The sequence below is a fragment of the Acomys russatus genome, chromosome 11, assembly GCF_903995435.1.
Source record: "Acomys russatus chromosome 11, mAcoRus1.1, whole genome shotgun sequence".
Classification (NCBI taxonomy): domain Eukaryota; kingdom Metazoa; phylum Chordata; class Mammalia; order Rodentia; family Muridae; genus Acomys; species Acomys russatus.
The window spans coordinates 13,932,091-13,954,896 of record NC_067147.1 but is presented as its reverse complement, the minus strand read 5'-3'; the positions used below and the strand labels follow the sequence as shown (position 1 = coordinate 13,954,896).

Here is a 22,806-nt window from a genome sequence, read left to right as displayed (position 1 = left end):
TAAGTCTAAGCTCATATGTCATCTTCAAAATATATTTAGGTGTTTCCTAGCTCTGCCCAGTGGAAAGGCCCGTAGAGAATACCAAGAGCAATGCAAAGAACATCTTGAAGTGTGTTGATTTCACGTGTTCTTAAAATATTTTTAAGTGCTTAGTAAATGCGACCAGGACTCCTTGGAGAAATGCCTGCCTCTCTTATCTGGGACAGGAAATGAACAAGATGAGACTGGAACATCTTGTCATAGCAGAAGGCGAGTTACTCCCTCAAAGATTGCTGGCATCTGTCAGAAGGACTCTGGAGCCAACCTCATTACACTCCCAACGGCCTAAGTCAGGCTGTGTACACACCAGTAAGACCAAACAACAATGGATTGGAAGCCATTGAAAATGTGTAATCCATGAGCTTATATATAATTAAAAACTGCTCATGACCTTTGGAGTATAGTAGGAGAGCAGAGCACGGAGTACGTGAAAAGGAATACAGACAGAAATACAGACATGAGCAGGTCTAATGGAGATTGAAGGCTGCTGCCATTACAAAGAGATCCAGCCAGCAGCGTGCACCTGCTGGTTGCAGCATAAAGCAAGGTTTATGAAGGTACCACCCCAAGCCTGAGCTTCTGCAGCTCAGGGTCTCCTACACAGAACTCATAGGGAATGGAGAAACGCACCACATGGCAGTGTGTATAGCTCACCAAGAGAATCTTGATGGAGGGAATTCTAAATTACACATCACAGCTTCACCATCAATGCAACACGCTGCAAGGAAGAAGGGGGAAGAGGAGAGATGAGAGAAAACTGTAGACAGTGTGGATAAGAAAGGCACAGTAAGTTGGATCTTGGTTTAAAGAAGCAAAGAGTTACAGAGGGGAGAATAGAAAAGAAACAGCAGCAGGAGGGGAACATGAGGAAAAGGTGGTGAGGAGCAAAGGGAGGAAGACAGGAAGAAGAGGAGAGTACAGGAAATGGAAAGATGAGAAGGAAGAGGGGGAGAGGGGAGGAGGGGAGAAGAGGAGAGAGGAGAGCATTGTACAACTAGAGAATTGACTTTTGTTACTAAGGACTACTGTTGGGGACTCTGGGGACATCTTTTCTTTTAGAGTGGATAATGATAGACACTGTTCTGGAAAAGAGGACTCTGTAGAGATGTGGTATATGGAAATATTTATGGCCGACATGTCATCTATTTTGGGACCATTGGAATGTGGAAGTGGGTGGGGCCAAAAGCTGAGCTCTTAGATCAAAACTGACTTAAGAATCACCTTCGGGAAAGATGAAAGTACCGAGAAGTGTCTGCGTTAGTGTTGCTGAGACCCAAGATTGTGCCTTGCACCAAGTCCTCAAGTGATGCTAATACTGTTGGTCCAGGGATTCCACTCAGAGCAGTAGATGCAAGACCTAACAGAGTTAATGATTTATTCTTGCACCTGGGAAGCAAAAACAGGGAGCCTTGCCATTGTGTTCCTTAGACTTCCAGATAGATTTGCAACTCTCTCTATTAACAAGAAACTTTAGGATTCTAAGAGGACACAAAAAGGGAGCTCACCTATTTATAATCCAGTGTTAATGGGAACTTCTGTGCTCATTAACAAAACAGATGTGGCAGCTGCTTCCAAGGCCACCTCTGGATTGAGGGTGCACAACTCTTCTTGCCTCATGGCAGTGAGCATGTCAGCTCAGCTGCCTCTCCAATAACTGAATCTCCTGGACAGAGGCTACAGAAAAGTGTGCTTTCTAAAATGTTGGTGTCATGCTGTGTCCTGTTTCTCCCTATGGGTATTGGAAGAACAGTGGCTTGGGTGAATCCCAGAAGGTTCTGGCATCTTCCACTAGAAAGAACCCTTCTGAAAAGAGCTGTGTCCTGACTCGGCTGTCAGAGATCAGAAGAAGTCCAAGTCCGCATGTACATGTGCCCGTCCCTCTGCAAGGCTCTCCCTGGGGTCCCTGGCTGAGGAGGCGCCTCTACTACACAGGGTTCTTTGGCTCACCTCTTAGCATTCATACAGGGCTCCTCTACTCACCTCTTAGCATTCACACATGTGTCTGGTCACACATATTTAATATTTAGATATTTGTTAGGGTGTCTCTCAAAGGTCAGGCATTCATATAGACCCCAGAAATCATATACCCCCAGAAACCCTACAAATCATAATAGTTATAGAGAGCTTTTAGACCTTTGCCTGCATGCTGCTACCGCCCTGAGATATGTTCATTTTATTTTTAAATTGTAGTGTGTGTGTGTGTGTGTGTGTGTGTGTGTGTGTGTGTGTGTGTGTGTGTGTGTTATGGGCTGGAGTACCTATCCATGTGTGGATACCTAGATGCCAGAGGTTGGTATTGATGTCTTCTTATATCACTCGCCCCCATGCTTTTCAGGGCAGAGTCTCTCACTGAACCAGGAGCTGGCCACTTTCATTAGATTGGCATATGCAGTCCTCTGGGACCCAACTATGTTACCTCCCGGCATCTGGGTTACAAGCAGTGCACACTGCGGCACCCAAATGTTGTGTGAAGGCTGGGGGTCTGACCTCAGCTGTTCATGCTTGTGCAGCAAGCTCCTTACCCACTGAGCCATCTCCTAAACTACAATATCAAAGGCAAACTCTAAGGTATGCCGTGGGATCTGAGAAAGGTGCCCCTTTATTCAGCCTCTTAGGCGGGTGCCAACAGTACCCAAAGCCTTCTTTCTTTGCATATACTTTTTACTTTACAGTTGTATTCATGTCTCTGCAGAACCCTTTGACCTTCTTAGAAATGTTGCCTAGTACTTTCATTTTTCTATTGCTGTGAAGAGACACCATGACCAAGGCAACTCTTTGGAAAGAAGGCGTTTAATTGAGGACTTTCTCTCAGTTTTAGAGCTTTAGTCTATTATTATCTGTGTGAGAAGTCTCCGTGGTGGTACACAGGGCATTGGAGCAGTAGATGAGAGCTACATTCTGATCTTCAGGTTTAGAGAGAGGAGAGAGAGGAAAAGAAAGAAGAAGAAGAAGAAGAAGAAGAAGAAGAAGAAGAAGAAGAAGAAGAAGAAGAAGAAGAAGAGGAGGAGGAGGAAGAAGAGGAAGAGGAAGAGGAGGAAGAAGAAGAAGATGAAGAAGAAGAAGAGGAAGAAGAGGAAGAGGAAGAAGAAGAAGATGAAGAAGAAGAAGAAGAAGAAGAAGAAGAAGAAGAAGAAGAAGAGAAGAAGAAGAAGAAGAAGACTAGCTTGGATTTTTGAAACCTCAAAGCCCACCTCAGTGACATACTTACTTTTACAAGGCCACACCCAGTCCAACAATGCCACACCCACTCCAGCAAGGCCACCTCTTCCAATCCTTTTAAACAGTTCCACTCCCTGGTCACTAGGCATTCAAATATATAAGCATCTGGAGACCATTCGTATTCAAACCACCACACATTCCAGAGCTGACCAGGTAACTGCCAAGGCTCCCTCAAAGTTTTGCAGCATCAGTTCCTGCTGCAATCCTCCCATTTATTTCAAATTTAACTCTCTACAAGACTTAGCTAAAATGTCTTACTCTTTCCTTGGCCTGTGTATTTCCAGTGAGCTGTCTGTTAGCTGGGGAGCTCACCTCACTTCCTAGTCTGCCAAAGCCTTGTCACTACGCTGAGGTCAGAGTAGAGGCCTGATCTTAGCTCTTGGTGCCCATCTTTCATTCTAACCTAGCATTCAACATCCATGGCTCTTCCTCCAACACCTTCAACGATTCTTGGACCACTTTGCCATCATCACCACTGCTTGGTATCAGCCTCTCCCTGTCATATTTTAAGCCCCATACGATGATGAAGCTTGTTGTTTTTTTTTTTTAATCTTTCAGAACATCTGGTACAGAATATTTTACCATCATCCTCAGAAAGTGTTATTTGAGTTCTATGAATATATTATTCCATATTTCCCATAGTAACTAAATAACATGTAACTACATATACACACACACGCGCGCACACACACACACACACACACACACACATTTCCTTAGTCTCAATGTCTACTTGCAGAAGAATTACCTTTAATGTGGAAAATGCCTGATTAAAAGGAATGCTGACATTCAAAGGTAACCCAAGGTAGACCAAGCACAAGATATCAACTCTCAGCCTAAAATGCCATTCCACCTTCCTCATCTGCAGGTAAAATTAGAATTTTAAAATCCAATAATGCACTAGAAAGGCCCCAATCTTTCTAATCCATGATACCCTGCTGACCACTGGAAAGGCCTTGATACCTGGGATAAATTCCGTCGGGTGTTGGTGTGTTCTTCTGAGACCTATATGATTAATGATGCAATTTAAAGCAGTCCTATAGTTTTCCTTTGCTCACTCCTACTATGAAAAACAAACAAACAAACAAACAAACAAAAGGCTATTCCCACTTGATTGATTTAGTCATTACACATGTAACATCCTCTGTGCCAGGCACTCCGCAAGGCTCAAAGATAGCCACAGCCCTGCCCTTCAGGGATTCACAATCAGGACAAAGAGAAAGCAAGGATAAATGTCCCTTCAGAGTCTCAAGCAAAGCAGAGCCTGGAGGCTGTGACAATGACCCACATGAGTGAATTTGCCCATTAGACCCTGCCATCTGTCCCTGGGTGTGACAACCATTGCAACTCCTTTCCACTGAGTGCCTTTGGTCTAAATGACCTTGGAGACAGCCGGATGCTGAGCTTAGAAGGGTGCCTTTGAGTCCCTGGTCCGCATTTAATGTTCTCCAAATAGAATTTGCACAAACCTCTAATTTCCCCCTCTTTCCTGGCAGCCTAGCTCAATAACTGACAACCAGACCTTTACTCCTTCCACTAACGGATTCTATTCAGCCCATGTTTTGCATGCATTTGAGCGCCTGGAACATGTGTGCCTGCTCTGAGTGGCACGGAGCAATGAGCAGAGCCCAGGCAACCTGCAAAATGCCCCCAACTTCCTGCTTATTGTCCCAGGCAGAAAACTGTCAAACCGTAACCTAACAAGGCTCCTCTATCCAACCATTCTCACCCTCTCTTCCTAAAGCGGAACTTCTGCTGTCAGATTCACCCCCCCTAAGCCCCCGCCCCACCCCGCCCGCCCAGCTGCTTTTTGCAGACATAAGCTGAAACAACAGCCATGGCTCAGTTCCTCACGAACACTGCCTGAATTGATTTAGTCTGAGTTCAGATTTAACACGTAATCATGTTCCATTTGCTTTACTGCACTGCCTTGAGATAAAAGGCGTGTGTGTGTGTGTGTGTGTGTGTGTGTGTGTGTGTGTGTGTGTGTGTGTGTGTTGGAGGGGGGGCAGAGCCTCTTCAGCTTCAGCTTGTGTCGGTCGGTCTCTGTGATGATGTCATTGGCATGAGAAAGCCGGGCCCTTCTTTACTCTGCTCTGCTGCCTCAGAGGCTGCTTGCAGCAGCGGGAGCAGGCTCCAGGTGCAGGAGCCTTCAAACAGGACCGCACCCCAACCCCTAGGAGCAGGGCAGCACCAGGACGGTAGCCTCAGCAGCATCCATCCAGAGGCATCTCTTCCACTCTCAACTCCAAGGCTGCCTAACTCTTCACTGAGAATTCAGAAGGGGGGAATGCCAGCCCCTAGCATGGACTGTGATGTTTCCACGCTGGTTGCCTGTGTGGCGGATGTCGAGGTCTTTACCAATCAGGAGGTTAAGGTATGCAACTACAGTCTTCCTTTTCATTGTTGTTGCTGGGGCTACTTAGCAGAGCTTTGCTGGTGTGGGGGAAATATGGCTTGGGTTAATCATTTGCAGTTTTATTGTTTGTACCATGAACACAAGTGAAAGTGCATGGTGATGCTAGCTAGAATAAGTTAGAAAAGACCAGCATGTAAATTTTGACTGTGATTGAATATTGGTAAGTGATCTGTGGTTCCCTCTTCCCCAGGAGGTTTGCTTTCCTATTCTCTTTACAGTGTCTCCATCAATATGGGAAATTTGTAGGTCCTGGGTATTGAGAGGGGTTTTAAATTATTGATTAATGGAGGAAAGTGCATGCAATCACCAGGATGTTGAGGATGGCTTGACAAATGGGACAACACCTATTCATGGCATGTCCTTTAAATACCCTGTGTTGTGGTCCTCAGACTGAACAAAAGCCATTCCGCTGCAGTGTTGGTCTCCAGTGCATAGAAATCTGAAGTCAGCAAGCAGTGTTTAAAGTTGTGTTTGTCAGGTGCAAAAGCGGCGAGTGGTTTTCCTCTCAGAGCTGTCCATGAAGAAAGTTCAGGCAGAAATCCATCTTTCCATCCTAAGGCTTAGAGTCAGGCGCGCACTAGCCCTTTGCTGTGTAGCACTTGTGTCTGTTGTGGGCAACTGTTCTCTCAAAGCGAGGACTCCCTTGGGGATTTTCCTTTTCAGTTTGGTCTCCTACTATGAGAAAGATTCTGTGCTTCTGAAATGAGAATCTTTCCTTCCCACATTCTACAAAAGAACTAGCCAAGCTTCTTATTTATAAACAGAGAGGAAAGGGGGAGGGGGAGGGAGGGAGGGGGAGGGGGACAGAGAGACAGAGACAGATATAGAGAAACAGAGAGAGAGAGACAGAGAGAGACAGACAGACATTAGAGACAGAGAAAGAGAAACAGACACACACACACATACACACACACACACACAGAGAGAGAGAGAGACAGAGAGAGAGACAGAGAGACTGAGGAGGGAGAATAGTAGCTTGTGTTGAAGCAGAAAGAAGAAAGGGGAGATATGCTACACAGTTACGGGCCATCTGTGTTCTAACCCTTACTTACTGAATGAAGCCTTGAACTTTCTAGTACCCTGAGCACAGGTGACACACTGGAGCCTCACAGGTGGAGATTAATGTGTCTCCAGCCCACATATGATTACATCACTCGGAGGCTACAGTTCCGCACTCTCTTTTGGAATGAGTTCAATCTTCTGGCTTCTGATCCGAAGTGTGCAACTCTCTCTTTACCAATCCTTATCCCAGTGTAAGCTCAACTCTCTATTGCCTGTCGTCCGAAGGGTGAGGAATTTAAACAGAAGGGTCTGGGGTTGCCTGTCATTAGCTCCGGAATGGAAATGTGTGTGAGAGTCACAGTTCCTCCAGTTTTATCTGGCACGAACACTCCAAGAGGACAGAGGTTAGAAAAACCCATCCAGGCTAAGGTTAGAGCTAGCTTAAAAATCTCCTGTGAGTCACTGGCTAGAGCTCCTCTCCAGCATAGCTGGACTAGCATGGAGAGTAAAACTCCACAGCTGCTCTGTCCTCACCAGGTTTGGGGGGGTTGTTTTGTTTTGTTTTTGGTTTTTTTCTATATCCTGTCCCAGAAATCTCACAAGCTGCTCAGAACTCTTTGAAGCTGAAAACACAATAGTAAGAAAAGTATTTTTGAGACTGTAGTGAACCACATTTTATATATATATTAGGATTTCAAACACACACACACACACACACACACACACACACACACACACCACATGTTTCTATGGTAAGTAAATAAAATAACAGATATTGTTAAAGGGACACAGAGTTGTTAAGGGCTGACCGACTTAGAGGGGTTTGGATGGCTTTGCGGAGGGACGGGCAGGTTTGTCCCACCCTACGTTTGAGTGATGCAATCTGTTCGCTGCAGTGTGTTGTTTATGACATCAGAGGAGGAAGGGAGATGGGTGAGCATAAAGAAGCTGAAGCTTGTTGCAGAAATATAGAGTTTGGAGAGATGGATTACCTGTTCTTTGGACCAACATGTCTGAGCCACATGCTTTTGTTTGTTGTGGAGAAGCTCCTGGTTTTTACGTCTCAGTTTTCTCATCTGTAATGTGGGGACAGTATTTCCTCCCCCCATATTGGCTCATTCAGAGAAATAAAGAAATGTGCAAATATGGAAAAACTTCAACACAGTACTCAATTTCTATTCAGTTATCAACAACTGTCCACTATCTCTGTCATCGTGGCCATCGTTTCCAATGTCCTCTCAGGGACAGGGAAGTCTAATAAACTAACCAAAGAAATCCCACTCCAGCTCAGGGTACAGGGGTAATCCAGAAAATAGAAGGCGTTTTCTCTTCCAATCCCAGTGAGACACACACACACACACACCACCACCACCACCACCACCACCACCACCACCATCACCATCAAGAAAACATGGGTTGCCCTTTCAGACATGTGATCATTTAGTTGGTTACAGTGACATCCTTATCAAACCAAGATCTGTATTTTGTTTACTAAAAACAGAGGGAAATAAAATAACAATGAGACTTATAGAAATCTATGAGATAATGATCTATGGCTTATTAGATATTGTCTGAGGAGATTCAAATATGAAATTCCAGGTGCCAAAATGCGCCTGATTTTAATATTCATACTTAGGTGCCAATAATAGACTATAGGAAAGTCTGGAGTTCCACTCTTCAAAGCCTCTAATACTTGATGGCGAAGGAACTGCTCTTATGGTCCACCACTTCCCAGCAACCACGGTGGATTGGGTGCTGCCCGTATCACAACCTCCTGTAACTCCAACTCCAAGGAATCCCACCCCCTTCAGGTTCAGTAGTTCAGAGAAATAACCCCACCCCCCACTACACACACACACACACACACACACACACACACTCACACACACACACACACAATTAAAAAAAAATAAACAGAGGCAGGAGAGATGATCCAGTTCTATTCTATTCTCAATACCCACAGAATAGCTCGCAAATGTCTCTAAGTCTAGTTTCAGGGGATCCAGCATGCTCTTTTGTCTTTCATGGGCACCTAACACATGTGTAGTGGACAGATATACATGCAGGCGAAACACTTATGCACATAAAATAATAAAATGATTTTTAAAAAATAAAATCAGTCTTAGAAACATATTTGATGTCAATGATAACGGAGTCTGCATGCAGATTGCTTGACCTTAGACTCTTTCATGGTTTCACAGGCCTCCCTTTCTCTGTGGCATCCCTATAGGAAAACTGCCCTATTAAGGAGACAGCCAATGGACATTCTTTACAAGTATGATGGTTTATGTGAGAAAAATGTAGCCTGTACGTGTGCTCTTCCTCCTGATGCCATAAGAAGCCACTCCAACCTGGGTTTTAGCTGGGTGCAAAGGAGACAGTTGAGATCTCACTCCCCTAAGGCTTTTCAAAGCTGATGGGATGACAAAACAGGAGAAAATTGGGCCTGTTGTCGTCAGCCATATTTGTTCTTCTCTAAAAAATGCCATCATTAGTGAGTGGGCTTTTGAACTTAGCTATTCATTTAGAAGCACAAGAGCCTAAATAATGATCTAGAAGTTTGAAGTCATCACTAGATGGTATAATAAATTGGCATGTGTGTGTGGATGGGTAGAGCATGGTGCCTTTTTTTGTTTTTTTGTTTTTGTTTTTGTTTTTGTTTTTGTTTTTTTAGTACTCTTCTCATATTTCTGAAAACAGCCATCCCTCTTCACCAGGAGCCAAAACTCTAAAAACATAAAATAAAATGAAAAGGATAATAATTAAAGTTGCTATTCACTGTCTTCTGGTTCTTAAGCTGGATTGAGCATTGCTATCCCTGAAGGCTATTCAAAATTATTGATGCTACCCAGGCCCTGTGCCCAGAACTTTTAACATATTTGGTATGAATGGAGCCTGAGTACAGACCATCATATTAATCCAATACCTTGTCACTTCTAGTCATAAACCGGTACATCAAGGTCAGCCAGCAAAGTTGCCTCTGCTTGGCTGCTTTGATCTATATCCCCCAAGCTAAGACTTAATCTATGCAATTTTGATCCTCAAGCAGTCAGAAATGCCGTGCTTGCACAAAACCATGTGATCAGTTCGACACATCTACAGTTCCTCTGCCTCCTTTGGACAGACAGCAAACACTTCTTTAGAAACACTGCTAGAAGTTGTGGGTTGACCATGTTCTCCAAGCTTTGGTGGCTCCACATAGGTCCTGCTCTCCCAGGTGGTTTCCAGACCTGGGACTTCCTCTTCTTGGCATTGGTGGCTTCCTTCATCAAAACAAAAGGAAAGAGGGGCCTCTGGTCCTTCTGCAGACAGCCACCCCTGCCTTTGTGGACATTTCACTGAAGTCAGTGCCAGAGTTCCCATTTACTAACCAGAGCAGACAAGAAAGAGTCATGGCAACTGTCATAGAACACATAGACGTGGTAAAGAACTTTCAGGCCTAGAACATTTGTTCATTCATTTAAGAACTTGTGTGGGAAACGGTTATCTCCCAGACAATGGTCTCGACACTAAGGGGTGGGCAAGGCAGTCCCTGCCTTCTCATGTGGAAGAAAGTAAATTAGTACCATGAGGAATGAAGGGCAGTAGGGGTTGGGGGGGAAGATGCTGTTGAAGACACAGACAATGGAAACTTCTCTGGGGAGGTGGCAATATTAACTGTCATTAAAAGAAGTTGCTCAGAAAGCCATCTTAGACAAAATCATTCCAGGTGCAGGGAATATGGGGTTAAAAAAAAAAAAAAAGAGGCCATTCTAGTTATTGTTTGTACCCAGCCCACATTTAACTTTTTGCCATTATTCATCAGAGACTTACTAATGTGAATTTATATACATGTCTGAGTGTATGTCTGTGCGCTACATGTGTGCCGGAGCCCATGGAGGTCAGGTATTGATCCCCTGGCACTGGAGTTATAAACAATTCTGATCTAGCATTTTGGTGCTGGGAATTTAAGCTAGCCTCCTAAAAGAGTAATGAGTTCTCTTAACCACTGAGCCATCTCTCCAGCCTCTATAATAAGTACTTACATATGATTAAAATCTAAAAATACAAAGACTTTTCCATTCTTGTTCTATTTTTGTTTTGTACTGACAAGTAATAATTGTGTATATTCATATGATTTTGTGATATGTATTTATACTCTGTGCTGCTCAATGCTGGTTCCCTGGCACATCCATCCTGTTAAGGATTAACCCTTTCTTCATAGGAAGCATTCAGAATTCGGTCTACTAGATATTTCAAGACATACAATCATTTATATGCAAAGGAACACACACATCCTTCTTTTCTAACTGTGTGTTGGCCACCCTCTCTCCATGTTCCCCACCAGGCTTTGGGTAACTAATCCTTTCCCACCAAGAGCTCCTGAGCCTCCCTGAGATAACCTGGTTTTAGGTTCCATGAATGGAGAAGTTCATCCGTGTGACAGCCGTTCTTACCCTATTTAACAGAAAGGCCTCTGAGAACATCTGTATTGTCACCAACCATCACGTTTTGAGGTCACTCGTGAATCTTACTTTCTCTTCTCTGCTTTTGAGCATCTCCCAGCACCATCCCAACCTATGTGACCTTGGACACATCTCTCAGCCATCGTTGATGCTCAGTAACGACCCTGACATAGCAGAGAGTGTTTTGTACAGTCTGCTTCTTTCCCTACAAGACTACAGGTGACTGACTCACGGTCTGTGTCATGCTGTGGAGTGGGCTGTGGAAAAGACTGGCACTCTGAAGCCTCTTGGCACAGTGCGATCTCCTCAGTGTTTGAACCAGTGGCAGTTTCAACTGACTTGCATTGTCTGGTGAGAGGTGTGGAGTGGGAAAGAACATGACTCAAATGAGCATGTGGGTGTGGGTTCTCAGGTGCTGCCTTGAGGAGGAGCCGGTGGGTGTTTGTTAGAGCAGGTGGAGCTTCATGACCACCTCTGAGGCTTTGTGAAAGTGCTAGGTGAGAGCCTGGGTGTGACCATTACCTTATGGGTCTACCAACCAAGCAGCTCTTTGAGGATCACCACCAAGACTTGTGCCTCTAGATGGTAACTTTGCTCAGTTTGTACTGTACGCAGCTTAATGTTCAGATTCAGCAAACTCTCCAGAGTTACTCATGGTAACTCTTCGGTAGCCAGCATGTGTAACCAGGCAATGCCGGTGTTATCAAATGGTGTTTTGTTACACATTATCTAGGCCACCTTAAGTTTATGAGAAGTAGAAGTGTGTGTGTGTGTGTGTGTGTGTGTGTGTGTGTGTGTGTGTGTGTGTGTGAAGGGTATCACACATATAACAGATTCTGAAACACTAGCAAAACAGGATTTTGCTATGGACTGTGAGTACCATGCTCTAGAATTGATTCTACTTTGGAAATAATTTAATTAATTGGTTAATTAACTAATTGATTTTATTTGGAAATAATTTAAATTTTATTAATAAACTCACATTGAAAGCTTTTCTTTTGACCCAAAACAAAGTGGCAAAGAGGGAGAGGGGGTTTTGTGCAAACGTGAAGGTGATCAGGTGGATTTGTCAGCCGCCTGTCACAGTAGAGACAGACAGACACACTGTTATAACTAATGACATTGGTAGGCTAGAAAGTCAACTACAGACTTGCTCATCTGTTTCAAGATCTTTTTCACTGTTGGAAGTTGAGACACTGACTGTAGTTGATACATATAACCCTAGTGTCAGGTTTACCAACAAAACAAAACACAGTGTCTTCACTAAAAGGCTTCTCTTAGAAAAGCAGGTTTGAATGAAGAACTCAGAATGTCCTTGATGCTTCTATTTAAATACAGATGCTGGTAAGTCATTATGATCTGTTTAGTGTTTCTGATGAATTGTTGTATCAGGAAGAAGATGACCTCAGGAGCATTTATTCTTACTTGGTGCGCTTAAGTTTAAAGTTTAATACATGTACTACACACTGCTATTCTGTACTAAATAGCCCAGCTTTCCAAGGGTTTATGACAACTGAAGGCATGACATCTGTCTGAGATTTGTTTTAAAAAAAATAATAGGTTATTATCATACATTATAGTATTGTGTAATGAAGTATAATATAGTATATTATCACACTTTTAATATAATATACTATATTATATAATATAAAATTTTGTCTTTTGGGATCTGTTTGAAATCTTGTCTTAAATTCTTTTTCTTTTATTTTTATTTATTCTTCTCTTATACAATACATCCCGATTGTAGCCTCCCCTTCTTCCTCCTCTACCAGTCCCTCACCTCCCCTATTCCCCAGATCCACTGCTCCTCCATTTTTCCTTCAGAAAAAAAAAAAAAGCAGGCCTCCCAGTGATATCAGCTGAACACAGCATAACAAGATACAACAAAACTAGACACATATCCTCATGTCAAGGCTGGATGAGGCAACCCAGTAGGAGGGAAAGGGTCCCAAGAGCAGGCAAATTAATCAAAGACACCGTATTATGGGAGAAAGTTTGCCGGGGTTTGCTGTGAGCCTCATGTACCCCTCATGTACACAGTATTCTGCCCATGTGTTTTCCCATCAACTCAGTGACGGGCAACCATGACGACTGTAGAGCAGAGGTGATGGAGGCAGCAGCAATGCGGTTTCACTTTGAGGTCAGCGCTTTCCAGATTATTTAGAATTCAGCTTTTCCCTAGGAAACTCACCCAGCAAAGCAAACCTCAAACCCTCAAGGGAGAAGACTCAGACTGGGATTTTGTTCATGACAGATATAAGATCTCTTGGTGTGTTATTATAGCTGCATCGATAGTGCGTCTAATAGAATCGACTTCTTCTTCTGTGACTTCGCTGTGCCTTTCTGTACCGACTAAGAACATCATCTCGAGCCATCTTTTTCTAGAACAGGACACATCAGCAATGAGCAAAGTTAAGAAAAGCAGCTGCATATTGATCAATTAACATTTGTCTATGCAAAATACTTTTTCCATTCATTCACTCATTCATCAAATGTATATTGAGGTTTTTCCAGGGTCACATATTCAGACTGTCTCTGCATAAAGAGATGAGCAGACCTGTTGGCCACTGCACAATCCTGGCCTTTATGCTCCTCAGTATTCCTCCCCCTTCCCCCAGAGGACAATGCCATTTTAACCTCTGAAGAAGACTCCGAAAAAGCTTGTGAACAAGTTCTGGGATTAGGCATCCCGGTGAGACTTCTCTATTGACTATTTATGAGGGGTATAATTGTCGACAAGGAACCTTACTTCTCTTACAACTCAGTTTCCTGAACCGAAACTGGATCACAATAATTCTGCCTACATCAGAGGTTTGTAGAAAGGACTGAATACATCAGAGACGTGAAGAGGCACCAGACAGCTGGCAGAGGGAACAGGTAAAGGCAATGGCTGAGAATGTGTGTGGAGATCCCGGCGGGGGCGTGCAGCTACTGTTATAATCTAGAAGGCCAGTTCTCCCCTATCGGAAAAGGTGGTCCTCTTAGACCATGCACAGAACTTCAAGAGGGATGTACATGGATTGGTGAAGAAAGGAAAGCGACACCCACCTAGCCAGCCAGAGCCACCATGCTGGTGACCGATAGGGTAACACCCCACTGCCATAACTGGACTTCTGTTGAGTTTTCTTTTCAAGGTTTATATCTTATTTCATATAAGATATATTGTATCTTCTTTTCAAGGCTCTCTTACATGTTCCCCCATCAAACTTCTTTGCTACAGTTGTGAACTGATCTTGGTGCTCCAGTACAGCAGTGCCCTCGCCTCAGAGACACTGAGACCACACAGCCTTACAAGGGGAGCCACTGTCTCTGCATGCAAACAGAAGTACAGTCAAGGGCACGTGACAAGGATGCTGAAATTCTTTTTGTGCTCTCTTCTCTTGGTTATAATTTGTCCTGATCCTGCTAAGCCTCCATGGGTAAGGCCCCCACTAGAGTATGAGATAGCAGGAATTGGGGGCTCTTGATAAACAGGAGGTGTCCTCACTCCTCAGACACAAACAGTACAGTCTAAGGAAAGTTCTGATACTTCTTGAAGGGGCAGTAGCTAGATGGAACTAAAAATTAACCATGCATAAAACTCTTGCCCCAGCCAAGATGGAAGCCAAAGTTTCAGTGACTCCCATCAGACTCAGGAGAAAAACCCAAAGAATTGTTGGGGCTCTCCAGGCCTGGAAGACCTTATGCCAGCTGTCCTGCCAATCTCACCTCCCCTTTATCTTTGTTCTTCTTAACGGTCTCTAAGCATACTCTCCCTGCCACTGCATCCTACTGAGCTAGCTTGCCACACATCCACATGGCTTGCTCCTCACTGTCTGCAGTGCCGTTGATTCTATTTTGGGGGCTAGGGCACAGTTGGCCTGGCTTGGAACGCACCATGTAACTGAGTCTGACTTTGGAACTTCTAACCCTCCAGCCTCTACCTCCCAAACACTGGGCTCACTGGCATGTGCTGCCATGCCAGTGCTCAAATTATATGGCACTTGGGATGGAACCCCAGGCTTCCTGCAGACCAGCAAACACTATACCAACAACGACACAGCCCTAGCCTGTAGAGCCATCAGTTTCTGATTGCCACATCTAAAAATAGCATGCTAACCCACTGGATACTCTCCGCTCTTCTGTCAGCCTTACTTCCGTGCAGTCACAAGGTGGCATTTTGTCTTTATGAATTATTCATCACCCAACTTCGTCCCTAGAATGCAGGTGTCAGAAGGGCTCTTCTCCTCATCCACTGCTGTGTCTGCCCTATGAGCATGTAGGTCACAGTGCAAGACGCTGTCTGTCAGTAGAAGTACAGTAGGCTGCAGTCCTCAGCACCTGACTGTACTTACACCACGTTTTGGCAAGGGCTGGGCAGACACTCCAAACCTAAGCCTCTCTCTTCAATAAGAGAGAACCTTACATGAAAATAACAGAGGTCTTAAGGCAAGATGCCCATTAAGGAAAGGAGAGGCTGAGTTCAGAGCCCATTTACTCAAAAATATCTTTAAACACCTCCTTCCGAGCAGGAATGTTAAAGGGAATTGCAGACTGATCTCATCACAGTAATGCTACACTGTAATTACAATACTTTCAATATTGACCTTCAGATCTCATTTCTACTTTAAAACTGTGGAGATAGCTGGAAATTAGATTAATTACCCACGCTGAGTCCCATTTCTTTTTTGCTTCATAGGCATCTTGCGCTAAAAATTCTGCTATGTACCACTCTTCTCAAATGCTTACCAAATTCTATTATAAAAACAGTTTTCAATTCTGGAATATTTAAAAATAAAATTTGAACTAAAAGCCCTACTATCCAATATCCGAATGAATAAGCAGCAAGTCTGAATTATTGATGAGAAAGACAATGGACGGCCTGTTTTATGTTCTCCCTTCGAAAGGACGCATTCCATGTGTGTGGTCAGCAAAACCGTGCACTAGATAACTAAGCATATTATTAGCCATTAGAATTGTGCAGTCTCGGACGGCTTGAACTCTCCTTCATGGCCACATTCTTTCCATGGCATCATTTCACGGCATCACTCTCTCAATGAAATTTATTACACAGTGTCTCCTGATTATATAACAAAGGAGAGAGTCAAGTTTGTTCATGTGTTAGGTGTGTATGTGCACATGTGTGTATGCCTCTCTCTCTCTCTCTCTCTCTCTCTCTCTCTCTCTCTCTCTCTCTCTCTCTCTCTCTCTCTCTCTCTCTCTCTCTCTCTCTCTCTCTCTGTGTGTGTGTGTGTGTGTGTGTGTGTAAGGCAGAGGACAACCCTGAGTATTATCTTCAAAAACTGCTCATTTCCTTTAAGAAGGTCTCTCGTTGCCCAGAAACTCATAAGTAAGGCCGGGGTGTCTGGTCTGCAGGACACAGACATCTTCCTGCCCTCGCCTCCCCAGCACTGGGATTTCACTCATGTATGTTATGCCACCTTGTGTTTTCACCTTGGTACTGGGGAATCCAACTCAGATTCTTGTGCCCTCAGGACAAATAGGTCACCGGCTAAGGGTCTTCGCTTCAGGTGTGTCACGCTTTGTATTGTGCTTTGCTGGAAAGGTATGGTGAAAGCTACTTGGCCTTTGGAGGCAAAGAGATATGGTTACTCCTGTTTATGAGTTTCCCCATGTGTAAGAAGAAACTGCGAATTTGGATTAAGGGTTGTTGGGATGAGGATGAACCCACTGTGGAGGGCATCCTGGTTGGTACTTCGTGCGGCCTTAAGGAGCCATACACCTTTGCAATTATGCTAGAGCATGCGATGCAAAGCAGGAGGTACTTACCCGTAGGTTTGGTGGGCTAGGAGGCATAGTTTCAACCTCCTAGGGTGGTAGAGGAATGAAATAGAAACTCAGAAATGAAGAAATGCCGTGGTTTGCTTTGGTTCCATTTTCTGAAAGCCTGGAAGTGGTTCTCAGCTGGTATTGTGGGGTGAGAGGAGGCATTCCTAAGAGATAATTACGGAGTTACAGCTTTGTAGGTTAAGGAAGTATCCACCAGGTGAAGCAAAGACAGGAGGAACGATGGTACCCCAGGAGCATGCATAAGGGATGCCAGGGAGGTGGTTCTGGGAAGTAGATACCTGGACATAAGGTCATACCAAAACTGAGCTCGCATTAGGAAGGAGTTTGGGATGCACCCTCAACTTCAATAGGACTGGGCTATAAGAACATTTTTGGCAGATCAGAGATGTGTCACCTGGTCAGATGGAAAGTTCTTGATGTTTATATTGTAACCTGTGGCTAATGCTGCCAAGGGGGAAACAGAAAGGAAATCGCCGCAGCAGCATCCTAGACAGTGAGACCCTGTGAGACTCAGGCCCTAAGTCCCCAGATTTGAAGCACACTGATTACCTTCTAGTTATTCCTCTGCCTTTCTAATAAGGGAAGACACTAGAACAGGAAAGCAGTCATCTGGAGGATAGGACTAGGTTCCCATTCAATGGGGCTTGTGGAGGAGGAGCTCATGTTAACGTGACGTGTGTAAGATCTTTGTGGTTTTCTAGCATCAGGAATCTAAAACCAGGGCGCCAGACCCTGTTCCTTTGCGCTCTGTGGACAAAACAGAGAAACTCAGAGTCACAGGCGGGTGTCATTGTTACAGCCATTCTGCTTCACATTTCTAACAACTTTAAATGAGAAATCCAGTGAAGTCTAGTTCTGATTCTAGAATATTCTAGATTACTCTGCAGGCAGAATGATACAGCTCTTTTTACTTGTTATTTTATTCATATAAAAGACAATAAAATTTAGATAAAGGGCTTTTGGAGCATACATACAACACACACCTCTCCTCCTCCTCCTCTTCCTCCTCCTCCTCCTCCTCCTCCTCCCCCCTCCTCCTTCCCCCCTCCTCCTCCTCCTTTTTTCTCAAGACAGGGTTTCTCTGTGAAGCCCTACCAGAACTCACTCTGTAGACCAGGCTGGCCTCAAACTCAGAGGATCCACCCGCCTCTATTTCCCAATTATTACTACTAACATATTCTGATGGGACAACATTCTCAAAGTTGACCATATACAAAGGACAAGTTCAGTGCTGTGTTATTTCACTTGACCATCACAGCATGCCCCAGTCTTTCTGCAACACAGTGGTTCATATTCATTGGTCCATGCTGGATAGATGCAGGATAAAGGTTGCTTGAGAGAGGCAGGATGGAAGAGATAGCAAGGAGATGAGGCACCTCCCTGCCCTGGAAGAACAGACTTCAGACATTGCACATACTCTGTCATCCCACATTGAACTGCATAGAGTGTGGCATTTGGATTCATCTGTGGGCAAGAGAGGCTGAGAACATCACTTTGTTCTAGGTATCCCTATGCTCAGGTACAAAATCAGTGGTAATTGCTGTGCAACTAACAGATGTGTCTTTCAAATAAAAGATTTGACAGGTCAAGTCTTAGTTTTATATCTGCTAAGTAGAAGAAGCTAAGGAGGCTTTACAGCAGCCCCCCCCAACCCCCCCCGCTCAGGACTCGAGTCTGGCTACTGTTTCTGGGTCAGCTGGTGAGATCAGAGCTAGGTTGGCACCTTCTCTAGTCAACTTCCAGACCCTGGTATTTGCTGTCTGTGGTGGTTAAAATGGGCTGTCATGTTGACAGAATCTGGAAACGCCTAGGAGACAGACTTCAGGTGGGACATGGCTATAAGGGATTTTCTAAACTAGGTAAATTGAGAAGGGGTAGACCCACAGTTTTTGTGCGCAGCACCATTCCATAGTGTGGAGTCCTGTACTAAGGAGATGGCGGAAAGCGGGTTGAGCTCCAGCTTTCCTCTCTCTCTGCTTCCTGACTGCAGATGCAGTGTGGCCAGCTGCCTCAGACTCCTGCTACCATGGTTTCCCCACTACAGTGGACAGGGACCCAAAATTAAACTTTTCCTTCCTTAAGTTGCTTTTGTCAGGTATTTTGTAGAACCAAGGAGAAAAGTGACTAATACCTTGTTCTTCCTTGCCTAGGGGACAACACATACACACACACACACACACACACACACACACACACACACACACACACTGCTTTATGTGGCTGCTGTCCAATTGGGTAGCTCCCTCAATTTTGTAGATGTTTTAGTAACAGATCGTTGGACTTTGAGTACCAGCTGGCTCCTTTGTAGCTATTGCACAAGACTTGTTTTTGTTTTTTGAGGAGGTTGTTGTTTGTTTGTTTGTGTGTTTGTTTTTCCAGATAAGGTTTCTCTGTGTAGCTTTGGCTGTCTTGGACTTGCTTTGTAGACCAAGCTGGCCTTGAACTCACAATGATCCACATGCCTGTCTCCCAAGTGGTGGGATTAAAGGCATGCGCCACCACACCCGGCTAGGACTTACATTATTCAGAATAATCCACTGATATTCTGTTGTAGGTACTAAAACATCATCAGCCTTTCCCACCCTTCCTTGTTACATCAGCTGCCCGGATGGATGGGCTGTGCTGTTGAGTGACAAGCAGAAAGTAGAACACTAAGTAGGTACAGACTTTAGGCCTATGTTGAGCAAGTCTTAGGCATTCTGCCGTCATGAAGGCTGTAGGCTGATGGCTAGTGGGCTACACAAAGGGAAGTAATTTAGACTCTGTACCCTTGGCTGCACTAGTTAGTAGTTCCTCAGTGTTAGGAAGTTGTCTTTTTCTGACTTGCACCTATCTTCCTCACAAAGTATATAAAATGACATTGTTCTTCAGGGCGTTGCAGCTTGGATAAGCATGTGCTTAAGGTTCGCAGATATCCAACTGTCATTTTTCTAGTCCCTTTCTGCAGTGATGGAGACCCCTTAAATTTTGTAGAGTCTATTAACAATGTGTGGTCTTCATGACGCTATCATGGCCTTCTGACATCATCTTCTAAACAATGGGTTCACCCCATGTTTCTACTATTGATCCGTTTTCACTTTACTTAGACTTCATGCAACCTTGGAGTCCCTTACGGCTTCTTCTGTATCTGGCCTCTTCAGGTGAGCCCTGAGCTGAAGGCCTTCAGACTTAGAAAGGAGACAATTAAGGGCCTGCTTCACAATGTGGCCATCTCCACCCCAGATGGTAGCCTCCCTTTGGGTTCCTCTAGTGATAGTTCCCTCAATACCCATAATCCTTCAGGTTTTTCTTCCTGAAGCTCTATAACTATAATCCACTTATCCCAGTTGTGCTTTGTAAGAAGATAGTAAGTATGTTTCATTTTTGGCTAGATAATCATTTTTGCTCTTTGATAACAATTATTTGGTCACCGCTCTACTGCCAGATCTACTTGTGATGACCAGCAGAGGTGAGGGTTTTTAAAAATTATTTGTTCACAAGATATCAATCAAATTCCTGCCTCCCATGATCTAGGTCTACCTCACTTATGTTTCATATTGTCATACAGTTGTTTCTCCCTTTGCATCGCTGCACTCCAACCGATAGAAAGTCTACACCGTCCTTGAGGAAAGGCAGGCTTTGTGATAGTTGCCCACATCAGCCAGTCAGTAGAGCAACTGGATTGGAAAGCCAGGATTCCTGGCTGCAAACCTCCACCCGCCCCCATTCTTGCCTTATGCTTGTTGTTGGGGGCTCTTTTGTTTTTGTTTGTTTGGTCATTGGGCAGTTGCTTTGAGCTTTCATAGGATTAAAACAGTACAATTAATGTTATAATGACTATGATTCATGAAGGTCTCTTTTGCCATCCTGCTTGCTTTAAAGCAGCCCATAAAACCATAGCCCGACCACACCAGCTGCCAGCCTCCTAGAGAGGATGCTGAAAGATGATTGAAAAATTTAAAAAAGAAACAACAACACCAAAAAATAAGCCCCAAAACCCCGTAAAAATACTTGGGCCCATACATGGTCGCTCATTTATTCCCTTGGCTCTCCTTACTTCCATTCCTTACCTGTTTTCAACCAGAGCACTTTTTTTTTCAAATACTTAATTCACTTAGCAATTCTGTCCATTATCTGTTTCTTTTCACCAGAATTCAAGCCTTATAGAAATAGAAATAGAAATTTGTTTATGACTGAATCCTCAGTTCAGCATGGAATGGGAACACAGACACTATGTACTGACTGGATAGTTAAATATCAATACCGAAGTGATTGTACCACCATGTGAACACAGGCATTTCTGTCTGTTATCCCCATCTTCACTATGAGTCCCTGCCTCTTCTTCCCCTACACATTACTCTGGTGTCACATGTCCAGGAGGCCACACTTGCCTAAGCATAGTCCCTTAGCCAAGTGATTGACCAGGCCCAGCTGGAATGTTAGGTCTCCATCCAGACAAGAGATTCTATTCTCTTGAAGAGTAGAAGTCTTCTTTTCATGGTCCCTTTGTTGTACTTTAATATAAAGAGGTTTCATAAGAGGCAGCAATAAAGATTCTTTCTATTAAGCACTCTCTGGTGGTAGAGGAAAAGTGATAAGCAAAGTAATAAAGTTCCGTGGTATACTAGGAGTGACGTGTGTTAGGAAGAAAGTGATAAGGGACAGGAAAGGGAAGAGGAGGCTCAGGTAGAAATCTTCCTTACAGTGGTAGACAGGCTTACTGGGGAAATGGCGTGCCAGCAGAGACTGAAGGAAGCCTTCCAGAGACAGAGAGGTCCTACAGTGAGCTAGGCACTGCACTGAGGCTAAGAATTTCAAAAATAGAGCTCTCTAGTGAGAAGACTGGCGCATCGACCAGAGTACAGGAAGTGTGAGAGCAGGCGAGATAAAATGGGATACCAGTGGGCTATGTGAACAGGGAGCTGACTTTCCAAATGCTATGTAAATGTCACCACTGCTATCCTCCTTGTCATTTCTTTGTCCTCGCTCTGCCCTTTTCCTGGTGCCTCACTTCCTTTCGAAGTGCCTCTGCTGCTGGTAGGATGATAACTCTTGGGGTGTGGGCATTTATTCAGGTGCACGGTAAAAGTTCGGCTCTCTGGGGCTATAGGAATGTTGAGGGTTTTATAGGGCAGCCATTGTCCTAGAATGCTCAGTCACGGCCATGGTCGTCGTCGTCGTCGCTGTGGACATGCAGAAGGCTAGGAGGAAGGGATTTGGATGGAATCTCCTGCTGACAACACTTCATCATTTGGCTTCTTGGATGAGAGCTGGCCACCCTAGAGGTCACACAGCTTTCTCAGATGTCACCTTTTGTTGACTCACTCCTTACTTCTCACTGTGTTCCCTTCTACAGAGGGATTGGGGGGCGGGGGACACAACAGTTCTTCTGTGCTCTATACACACTCCACAGCATGATGCCTCTACTGCCTCTTGCAGTGCCTCTCAGTGGCTCCCTCCTGACCACCTCAGCAGTGTGGATGGAGCACTTATGCTTACCAGGAGCAAGGCCAGCATCCAAAGCAGAGACCGTAACCAAAGAGGTCCAGCTGAGAACAGGACAGTGCCCCACTTGTGGGACAGCCTGTTTCTTGTAGATCAAATTGGTCTAGGTTTAGTGTCTTAGCCTAGGAATGTCCTTAAAGTCTGATGCTGGTCTTGGCCCATCTTCATCAACTGTCTACAGAGAAATCCTTTTAGCCCTGCAGTTAACGGAGAGCTTTATTGATTCTGAAATAAATGAATAAGGAAGTTGCCTCGTGTTAGGTACTCCTACTAAAAGGTGTGAGTTTTCCTTTGAAGCTATAACATGGTAGAAATTGACCCATATTGGAAATCTGATGACGCTACATCAATTAAGCAAAAGCCCTATTCATTGTCATCTTAGCCCGGACTCCCCAGAGAGCTTAAGCC

At 44.3% G+C, this 22,806-nt stretch overlaps 1 protein-coding gene across 2 annotated transcripts in view; it reads left to right on the top strand.

Annotated features, from left to right (window-relative positions):
* Rcan2 (regulator of calcineurin 2) overlaps window positions 1-22,806 on the top strand; it is a 220,288-nt gene that overhangs the window by 133,068 nt on the left and 64,414 nt on the right. Inside the window, exon 1 of one of the 2 annotated variants that reach the window (XM_051152927.1) lies at window positions 5,335-5,635. The exons of the other annotated variant lie outside the window; for it this stretch is intronic. Coding sequence (XP_051008884.1) covers window positions 5,549-5,635 — 87 coding nt within the window. The 5' untranslated portion in view covers window positions 5,335-5,548. Of the gene's footprint in view, window positions 1-5,334; window positions 5,636-22,806 lie in introns of those variants that run through there. 2 annotated transcript variants of the gene reach the window in all.